Here is a 10,964-nt window from a genome sequence, read left to right as displayed (position 1 = left end):
ACTCTCCTTCATTATATTATTTATTGTTGACTGATTCCGGTGAGCCCGAGTGTTATGAAGAAGCAATGCAGGTTGAAAACAGGAAGAAGTGGGAGGTAGCCATGGAAGAAGAGATGGACTCCTTAATGCATAACCAGACTTGGGATTTAGTCAGGTTGCATGTAGGAAAAACTACGTTGAAGAATAAATGGGTTTACAAGCTGAAGGAAGAAGATGGAGGAAAACAGAGGTATAAAGCTAGACTTGTGGTGAAGGGGTTTGCACAGAAGAAAGGTATTGATTTTGATGAAATATTTTCTCCTGTTGTTAAAATGACTTCAATCAGAACCATTTTAAGTCTTGTAGCAGCTGAAGATTTGCATCTTGAGCAGTTAGATGTAAAGATAGCCTTTCTCCATGGGGATTTGGAGGAAGAGATATATATGCAGCAGCCACAAGGATATGAGGTGGAAGGGAAGGAGAAACTAGTGTGCAGGTTGAAGAAGAGCTTGTATGGCTTAAAACAGGCTCCAAGGCAGTGGTATCTAAAATGTGACAAGTTTATGTCTGAACAAGGTTATACTAGATGTCACTCTGATCATTGTGTTTATTTGAAAAAGCAAAATGATGGCATCTATATTATATTGTTATTGTATGTAGATGACATGCTTGTTGCAGGATCTAACATGCAGGAAATAAATGTGCTCAAAAGAAAATTGGCAAATTCATTTGCAATGAAGGATTTGGGAGCTGCAAAACAAATCCTTGGTATGAGAATAACTAGAGACAGGAAAAATCGTAAATTAACATTGTCTCAGAATGAGTACATACAAAAGGTGTTGAAATGATTTAACATGCACAATGCAAAACCAGTTAGTACACCGTTTGCTAGCCATTTCAAACTTAGCAAGGAAATGTGCCCAAAGACCCAAGAAGACATGGATTATATGTCTAAAGTTCCATATGCATCAACAGTTCGAAGCTTAATGTATGCAATGGTCTGCACAAGGCCTGATATTGCACATGCAGTGGGAGTTGTAAGCAGGTACATGAACAATCCAGGAAAGGAACATTGGATGGCAGTGAAATGGATTCTCAGATATTTGAAAGGTACCACAAATCAAGCATTATGCTTTGGTGGTTCAAACATCTCCCTACAAGGATATGTTGATGCAGATATGGCAGGTGACAGAGATAACAGGAGGAGCACTACAGGATATGTATTCACTATTGGAGGAACAGCTGTAAGTTGGGTTTCAAAAATCCAAAGTGTTGTTGCACTTTCAACAACAGAAGCAGAGTATGTTGCTGCTACAGAGGCTAGTAAACAGGGAAAATTTTAAGAACCCCCCCCCCCAAATTTATAAATATAATAATTGGGCGAATCTCCATGGTATATAGGAAAATTGGAAGGCAATTTTATCAATAATATAATATGTATATATAATTTTCTGGCGAATCTCTCACCAGGCATGGCGAATATTTTACTCAATTATAAAATCTTGTAAGAACTTGGCAAGTCTTTCACTAAATAATAAAACTTTGTAAAGTCCTAGTGAATTTTAGCATTGTGAACTCTTAGAGAATTTTTTGAAGAAGTATAAAACCATATATGATAAGAGCCACATGGTGGCAATATCACTATCTTTTTTCACATTTCCACGACATGGAACTTGTCTATAAAATTATAAAAAAACCAACCAGGAACAGGAACAACTCAAATGCTTTGTGAGAGCTAGTCTAGGAAAAAGCAACAAATAACATGTCGGCAGAATTGTTCATCGGTGAGCCGCTATTTCGTGGGCAATCTGTAAAGGAGCAGTTGGATATCATATTTCCAAATCCGAGAAATCCTTTCCCATCCCTCACAAGATTTGTTAAAAATGTTGGGTGTCTAGAAGGTGTGGATTTGCTGAAACAAATGTTACAAGTGGATGGAAACAAAAGAATAACAGCTAATGAAGCTTTGCAACATCCATACTTTCAGTCCTACAGGACTATAAATGGCTACCATAAAGATTAAAAATGGAAATCAGCTACAAATCTCTTGATGACAACACTATCAAGATAGAGGCCGATGCTCTCTTAAAGACAGAGCTGCTGGAAATGGAAGCAGGTGCTATGAAGCTGACACTAGTAAAAGATGGGACAGCACAGCTTCCCATAGTGCATCCCACTCTGGGACAATCAGTTTTTTGATGTTTTGCAGCTTGGGTTACAGTCTTGGAACTTGTTTTGGATTTGTCACCAACCTGATGTTTTGCTTCTAATTTATTTTCATCTGGTGATAAACAAAGTGTCAATCTTTTCTCAGGATAAAATAGTATTCTTTACAGACATATTAACTTGGCTGAAAAGTCCAGGACAATATGAACAGCACAGCTTCCAGGTTTTTTTGAAGATTTCTCCTATCAATTTACTGCCGGAGGGTTTTCTGTGATTTCTTGCACTTCTGAAATTTAATCGAATTTCTACTTGAAATAAAAGTTCAGAAGAGACTATATCACTAATGCTAAACACACATAATTGAGAAGCCGATATGAAGCATTGTTTTTTTGGGTGTGTTACAACTTTGGTGACCATGCAGCTCAGTCATTGCATGTTCAGTTTGTAACTCCACCTTGAAAGAGTGAAATGTGTGGTGTAGGATAAGAAGCTCTCTGTTAAGGCGCAATTGTTTTTCCCCAAAATTCTAATATCTAGATTCTATCTTGTTCATGTCTGTGTCAGGTGATGTTTCTTTTCATGTGCATGTGTTTAGTCAGATATAAAATACTCAAGTTCTCACCAGCCTGGGCTACAGTGGCCATTCTGATGATCTATTTCATACTCATTGCATTTTTCTAATAAAATGACATTATATTCATTTAAATTATGTGATTGAAATAGGGATACAAGAGCTTATTTGTATTTGAAGGTCTATAAGGCAGAGTATAAGCTCACACCAATCCTTGTTATTCTCTGCAAGAGAAAATCAGTTTCTATTTCACTCCTCAATAACACTGACTAAATCTCAGTTTGAAAATCAGTTAAATTAAGAAGACTAAATCCCAGTTTGAAAATCAGTTAAATTTAGATGAAATTACTCATTCAAAATCATTTGGATGAGGAAATTGTCAAATAATTGTAAGTTGTCGTCTTACAGAACATGAAGGGAGCACATTCATCATATTCTACCAACTGCAACATACCTACCTTCAATGCACTCTCTGTAAGGACCATAACGGGAGCAAATGTGGACCCATGTACAAATTTTTACTGCCTCAGGGTTTGTTTCGTCCTGTGACTACTAGGTTCGTTAGTCCTTCACATAACTCTCCAACAAAATGAATCCAAGAGTGGAATATAGACTCTTTACACGCAATTTATTTTCTAGAAAGTCTATACAGAGAAATGAAAGTTGCAAGCATAAGAATTATGCTTCAAAAATGAATTTTCTTCTGTAGTGAGCTATACCAAGGGTATGCTTTTGCAAATTTTTATAACAGAAAAATTTGTCAAGAGGAATTTATTAAGGAAATCTCTTGTTAGAAATGAAATCCAGTTGAGTTGAGATAAAGTCCATAGTTACAAAGAAGTATTGTTGTGGAAAGCAATTCCACTATGACATTCCTGTACATTTTAATACAATATAAAAGGAAATTGATGTGATTTCCAAGCTACTTGAATCCATTGAACACAGAGAGAATCAGTTGAGAACTGATGAATGAACATGGAAATCGATGTAATTCCTAAGCTACTTGAATCCATTTTGAACACAGAGAGAATCAATTGAGAACTGATGAATGAACATGAGCTGAAGCAAAATGACACTATCATTAAGCTAGTCGACCCTGAAATTGAAGAAAATGATCATGTCAAACAAATCTACTAGCAGTGTACTAATAACGGTAAAATCGACTTGCAAGAAGAAAGTAACTTAAATACCACATTTGTTGGAAAATGAAATCAATCAAAAAATGTTCTAACCAGAGATGAAGTTGATTCAAATGAAAGAAGTTCAAATCAGGGTGAGGTGAACCCAATAAATGAGATGTCGATAATCCCAAGAAAAATCAACTAGCAACAATGAAGGAAATCGATTGAAAATAATTAGTTAATTCCGTTGTTAAGATTTCAACTTGGATATCATTTGTTGCCCAGGTACATTCTCTTGGAGAAATCGACCTGCATGTTAGGATGTAAATAAGTTCCAATTAAACAGAACATCTTTATTTGAGGGGAATTGAGGTCCAAAAGAGCAGAGTTCTTGGCAGAGGAACAATATAACTGCAAACACCCATTCAATATCTATGACTGTAGATTGAAGTTCTGCAACCTTGGAAGCACTATTGAGTACTTAACCAGAGCTGTAGAATCATTGGTACTTTATTAGATTTGATATGCAATACAATGCTTGATTCACCTTGATTCCCATTTATTCTGTTTAATTTCTACATATTGATTCCTACTGATACCGTTCCAACTGCTTGAAACAATAACATTTTCAAAAGGTCTCTTTCACTCTCACTTCAATTAGAACAGTACCCCTTTCTCTACTACATTCATGCACATATGCTTACATTTCCAATTCTGCAGATTGGTTTTCATGAAATTAACCAATACTTGTTTTGCATCTAACGAATTCACATAACTAAACAAAGCACTGAAAATATCACCAAAACTGAGTGGCCTCTCTAGTATTACAAGAAGATTTATTCAAAAGAAACAAGAAGTTATTTTAAACAACCCTAGAACAAGTCCATGTGGATGCTTATTTATGACATGCCACAATGCTGTCCATCAAAATATTTTCCTAAAAACTGTCTCTATATTGGGTTTCAATGGTAGGAGTTTTAGAGTTTTCCCTGATGATGACTTGATTTTAAAATAACTTACTTACTTGGGACCATTCACCCTTAATTTCAGAGGTGGCCGTGGTAGAGGAGGTAGGCACTCATCTAACAGTCGAAAGCCCTTTACAAAGGGGAATGGTACCAGCATAGAGAAGAAACACAGACGGTTTGAAGAGGATGATGGATCTGCCAAAGATGAACGATCAAATAAGGTCCAAAAGCTGGAAAATGATGGTGAATTACAGGCATCTGAGACTTCCAAAGCTGCTGAGGATAATTGAGCACCTCAGATGATTCAGCAGACCATGCCATACGCTTTATTTTTTTATATTGATTATAGCTTTATTTTCTTGAACAAATTTTGGGTTTCATATTGTATTTCTTGCCTTTTCTTTTTTCCCTACAAAAGGTGTAGGCATTAAAAATTTTGAAGTTAGAGATGTAGGATAGTTTTAATGTTTTGGATTTGAAGGCTGAATTTTTTAAGGTGTAATGTTATAGAACAACTTTGCAATTACCTGAACTCGAGAAGCAGCGTTTCATGGCAATAAAAAATTGCCAAAATATAAATACTATATAATTATAAGTTGAGCTCATATATTTGCAAAATCTGTTAGATTCTTACAATTATTATTCTTTTAGTGATGAGATTAGTATGTTGTTAAGTCAGCAGAATGGTACCTGTCTCTTCATGTTATTATGTAGCAAAATGGTACCATGGAAGGAATATGACCCACGAACATATAGTGGTGGAATTTTACACAACCTAAACCATTCTTATTGAATTTTGTGGATATTGTCATGATTATGGCTTGGTAATTAAATAAAAAGGAATTAGGTTCAGTCCTTTACAATAAGTGATGAATATGCACATTAGTATGGTGACAAGGTCTTTAGTTATTGCTATTGTTAACCATAAATCCTTCCATCGATGGAAACATTTCTATGGATGAAAAGTGAAAATGCAGTGTGGTGTGTGCTGTGATATCCTTGAAGATGAATAAATGCATTCTATTGTGTAGCTTTTAACTTTTGATTCTCATTAATACCATAGTATTCACCGGTACACCTTTGCATTGTCTTCTGTGATATTCAACCTGAATCTTGAAAACCCTACATCTGTTCGTTCCTGATATTATGCAATAAAAATTGCTAGTGTTATAAATGAAATTTGAAAATTAGACATGGCTACTCTGTTTTAATAGTTGGTGAATGCTAACCATTAACTATTTGAACCCTTGGTCCTTTTGTTAGACCAAAAACGCATCAGGCATGGCCCTTATGGCGCATCAAAGAAGGATCTCAAGCATTAGCACATTTGATCCATTTGATCAATCAACCTGGCATCCATGAGAACTGGTTAGTAGTGGGTAGTTCTTTCTACGGTTCTCTCCACCACTTCTGAATTGACAATATAGTAGCATTACCAAAAAGTTACTCTTCTTGGTACTTGTCTACCCAGAGCAGTGTAATGAACACCGTAGATCCATTTTCACTATTTACATGAGATTGACAGTAAAAAGTAGAAATGTGGACACGACACTGAAAAAATCAGCATGCGAACAAAAGATGCCAACTAGTCAAACATTGCTCAGATCTGCAGCCAAGATAATGGAGTACTGACATCTTGATCTTCCTTTCCGCCCATGAGCTTGCTTCTAACTTCAAGGAATGCTTTAACGAAGTCAATGTTATTGTTCAATCCCCTAGTTTTCATACAATCCTTAGCTATTCTTTGAGGTCTAGCATAATACGTCACATTCCTGGCCATATAAGAATATGAAACCACTGTGGCCATGGGAAACTTATAAAGCAACCATAAACAAATGTATTGCTGGCAACAAAACTCACTTCTTTTAATCTTGAATTAAAAGCTTGATGAATTGCTACATCGGCGCAGTCCGTAATCTTCCAAAGAATTGTTTGTTGGCAAAATGCCCACACTATGATCTGTGCTACTAAGTGATACCGTATCATCATCCACCTCAAGCATGGCAAGGGTGAGATGGGTTTGTATATCATGCCCCCCCTGATTTTCTACAATGTCATCCTCATCTGAAGTATCCATATCCTTGATCATTGTATTCTGGCACCACGCCCAGTCAGTCCTCTCATCTTCTCCTTGTAGTAGTTTTAAAATCTGCCATTAATCATATCTTGGTATTAAAGAGTAAGCAGAGATGAACAGATGTGGTTAACATAGAGTGTTTTATAGCTAAAAGAAAATGTAAGAGAAATTGCACCCTAAAGTAATTTTTGCAGGTAAAGAATACCCTCAAAAAACACACGAGGTAGTAAAAACAAGCCCCTGAAGCATATAGAAATGAATAGAGGAAGATAAATTACTCGGCTCATGCAAGGACGGTAATGAGATGTTTCCCTTAGACAAAGTGTAGCAGCAAGCATCATTCTATGCATTTCATTTGTATCATAAACATTTTGCAAACATTTGTCAGCAAGACTTTCCATATTCCCATCCTGTAAGAGTGGTCTTGCCTGGTTTCAACATTTACAGAAGGTTAAACATGAGCCCTTAATAAGGATAATCAATATAAATAAACATGAAGAAGAGAGTCAACTGTAAAAACCAGGACTTACCCACATAATCAGGCTTTCTTGACCCTTGGGACTTGCTGTATCAATTGGCTTCCTTCCAGTTATTAGCTCAAGAAGGACCACACCAAATGCATACACATCCGTCTTCTCAATAACCTTTCCATAAACAAAGTATTCTAGAGCAAGATACCTGTCAAACTACAATCTCAATTAGTGAATTTACAAATTGGATAGCTTTAATCTGAAAATGGCCAATCGAAACTGGGAAGATGCTTACATACCCAAATGTTCCTAAAACATCGCTGCAAGTGATATATGAAGATGTTGGTGCCCACCTTGCTAGCCCAAAATCTGACAACTATTATAATAACACGCACATTAATTCTGTTGAATTTTTTCATTAGTGCAGAATTCCAAGTTTCAGTTTACAAGTCTAGATCACTAAGATCTCTTCAAATACTGAATTGTGCAATTTAGTCTTGATTCTTCTTGCAGTAAAAAGATTTATACCTGTGGTTCAAACTCTTCAGAAAGTAAGATATTGGAAGACTTTACATCTCCATGAATGACAGATTGAGAAAAGCCATTATGCAAGTAATCTAATGCTTCAGCAACTCCTACAGCCACTTTTAATCGCACTTTCCAAGGAAGTATTGGCTTTTCCTCTCCTCCTGAAAAATATATACATAGTCAATAGCTAGGACTATAATCAAATCTCAGAAAAGAGAAAATGAAAGACCTTGCCATACAATACATAAAACTATGATGCTTAAAACGTACTACTGCTTAATATTTCTACACGATTTCATGATTCTTAAAATGCAATACTATTGAGTATATACCATGGAGATTCTCTTCAAGGTTTCCTCTGGATACAAAATTATACACCAGAAGGCGGTTAAGGCCTTCTGCACAGTAACCGATAAGTGTAATGACATGGTTGTGCTTCAATAGAGTAAGAATCTCAACTTCAGAAAGAAGCTCTTGCTCTGTTTTGGATGATGAATTCAAGATTTTCACTGCCACCGATTGTCCATCAGGAAGAAATCCTCTGTACACCTTACTGCAGCCTCCTCTTCCTATAAAATTCCCTGCAAGAATAAGGATGTTACATAATTGAATTGAGTTCACAAGGTTAATATACATTTCAAGGGAAATTTCCCATTCAAAACAGAAGCACAGAAATGAAAAACTCCATGAGGAAAACTACAAATGCAACCTGTTGAAAAACCAGAAGTAGCAGATTGCAACTCCTGATATGTAAAATGCCTGCAGGTTTTACTTTGACAAAGGAACTCTAATCTCCTTGACAAACAATTTTCTTCTCGATCAGAATCATTCTGCTGACTGCAAGGAAACCCTTCTTCTTTAGAGCATGCTTCAATTGGTGCTACCTCATTTGAAGACCGAGCTTCATGTTCATAGTTGCAAAACTTCTGCATAATCTGTCCTTTCAAATGAAGCTCTCCAGTTGCCTGTGTAAGCCTATTTGGCAACTGTAGTGCCCATTCAACTATAGATGTTTGTTTTGATGTAGACTGTGGAGTAGGAAGCTTGGTCAGTGAATCAGCTCCACGTAAGAGGGGCCATCCAGGTACTGATTCTCCTTTCTCTGTAATCAGTCCCGAAGTCGCCCTTTTGGGAACCTTTTGGTTAAGAACTACCCACTACTAACCAGTTCTCATGGATGCCATAACAAAAGGGAGAAGCATGCCAAGGAAAATGGCATGAGTAAAGAAGAAATTGAAAAGGAGATTTATGAGTTGAAGGAGAGATTCAACATAGTCAAAATGAGGCTTGAAAGAGAATACCAAAGGTAGAGATGGGACCTAAGGAAGAAGGCCAAATTACTTGTCAGAAAAAAGATTTTAAGAGGAGGACCCCTAAAGCTAGAAAGCTAGGGAGGAAGATGAAGCACCTGTTGAGCCTAAAGTTGAATTAGTTCACTATTTTGAACCAGAGCAGGGAATAGTCCTTGATGATGAGGAAGATGTTGAAGAGAGACTATCAGAGAGTCTCATGGACTGCATAAAGAGTTCAAATCAACATATGGATTTGTTGATTGAAGATATGGTGGAAAAAGCATCATAACAGTAGAGGGAGCTACACAAAGAGGATGTCGATGAGACAATAAATGAAAGTCTCATGGGAGGTTAGCTAGAAGTGCTCGTAACATATATACCATATGGGGCTAAAGAGCTTGGTGATTATGATACTGATGCTATACTGATGCTATGTGTATAGATGCAGATGATAAGGATTTTCAAGAGGGACAATCATTCATAGTTGTCATAAGAATAGAAGAAAGAGAAGGAGTACCTTCCTAAAGCATGGAAGGAAGACAAAATTTGATGTTGGAGGCATCAGAAGAGGCCAGGTAACCTTTTATTTTTAAAATTGGTGAATTTTATGTGAATGCATGCTTTGCATGTGAGGAGAATGGACAACTGGTCCAAAAGGAGAACGAGAGCACTAAATTGATCCAAGAAATCCAAATTGAGGTAGTAGATGCTAGACAATCCTCAAGGAAGGATGAGTTTCCAAAAGGAAAAAACAATGCATAATGAAGCCAAGATAACCTTGCAAGCAATTTTCAGAAGTGACCATGGATCCTAGTAGCCATGTGAAAGATGGATAACAAAACCAAGTTTATGTTAAGACAAGGAAGGAGGCAAAATTATCCCTCAAATGTCATTAAGGAGGAGGCCTTGAACAATCAAAGAATGCATCTATAAGAGAGAAATTGTAGAAGAGGGGATGAACAACATCATGATGCAATGTTCTTTAGAGATCGGTTGATCAATCCAAGGTTTAAGGATTGGCTTGAGTAACATTGTTCAAAGAATGCAATCAATAAGACAAAGGTGTCGAGCTTATTGCTGCAACTGGAGAGCTTGGTTCAACAACAAGAATTATGAATGTTGGCACCCAAGGTATAGTACAATTAACCACAAAGAGAGACTCATTGTACTTAGTTGTAATATATAGACTGTTGTATAGACACTCTATATAACAGTGCAATTTGTCTTATAGCTTTACTAATTCTTTAGCAACAGTGAAATTTGTCTTCTTACCCTCCACAAGTCTTAACAATCAATTCTTCAATTATATGTTTAGCACCCTTCACTTGAAGATAGGATACTTCTTCCCATCAAGCTTAACGTTGGGTAGAGGGATGCTTTAAGATGAAGCTATCGTCCCCCTTGCTCAACAATTCTCTACAGATCTCAGAACAAAACCAAAGGTAATCTCAGGAACAGCGTACTATACTACTATGACAAAGAACCACAATTCTGAAAGAAACATCAGTTTGGTTAGGATCTTCAAACAGCTACCAAGGAATCAAGCAAATGCTGCTCTGCAATTCCAAGACTTCAAGTATCCAGATGCATTGCATTTCTCTATGGCACATCAATGCAATTAATTAAGCATAGAAATAACATCTCTATGTAGCGGCACTTAAAATATTACAAAAGGTGATCATTCACTGAGGTACATTCCAAAAAATATATAATTATTGTTGCCACATCATCCAGGTTTAGAATAATCATCTATTCGAATGGACACATTGATAAAAATTCCATTGTTGAGTTT

At 36.5% G+C, this 10,964-nt stretch overlaps 1 protein-coding gene and 1 long non-coding RNA gene across 2 annotated transcripts; both read right to left on the bottom strand.

Moving 5' to 3' along the window:
• Nucleotides 1–6,337: 6,337 nt before the first annotated feature.
• Nucleotides 6,338–7,771, bottom strand: LOC149234892 (protein kinase STUNTED-like). Its single transcript, XM_089368404.1, has 4 exons — nt 7,706–7,771; nt 7,413–7,568; nt 7,161–7,310; nt 6,338–6,954 (listed from the first exon to the last, which is right to left on the bottom strand). Exons 1-4 carry the CDS (start codon nt 7,769–7,771, stop codon nt 6,682–6,684), a joined length of 645 nt encoding a protein of 214 aa, XP_089224530.1. The 3' UTR covers nt 6,338–6,681.
• A 122-nt stretch (nt 7,772–7,893) lies between these two features.
• LOC149234891 (uncharacterized) lies at nt 7,894–8,697 on the bottom strand. Its single transcript, XR_016268236.1, has 3 exons — nt 8,590–8,697; nt 8,213–8,461; nt 7,894–8,041 (listed from the first exon to the last, which is right to left on the bottom strand). It is a non-coding gene; the product is annotated as an uncharacterized LOC149234891 (long non-coding RNA).
• Nucleotides 8,698–10,964: the final 2,267 nt, after the last annotated feature.

Source organism: Pinus tabuliformis, chromosome 8 (genome assembly GCF_031772625.1).
Source record: "Pinus tabuliformis cultivar Carrire ecotype Pingquan chromosome 8, CPIR1, whole genome shotgun sequence".
NCBI lineage: Eukaryota > Viridiplantae > Streptophyta > Pinopsida > Pinales > Pinaceae > Pinus > Pinus tabuliformis.
Note: the sequence above shows the minus strand (reverse complement) of the source record. Positions and strands in the feature narration are given on the sequence as shown.

What these genes read in the sequence shown, in the direction of transcription:
- LOC149234892 (XM_089368404.1), bottom strand. Translation starts at nt 7,771, where the DNA reads ATGAAAAAATTCAACAGAATTAATGTGCGTGTTATTATAATAGTTGTC. An exon ending in AAGAAAGCCTGATTATGTGG is followed by an intron (nt 7,311 to 7,412) that starts GTAAGTCCTGGT and finishes TGTTGAAACCAG; the next exon opens with GCAAGACCACTCTTACAGGA. An exon ending in ACCGTCCTTGCATGAGCCGA is followed by an intron (nt 6,955 to 7,160) that starts GTAATTTATCTT and finishes GATTAATGGCAG; the next exon opens with ATTTTAAAACTACTACAAGG.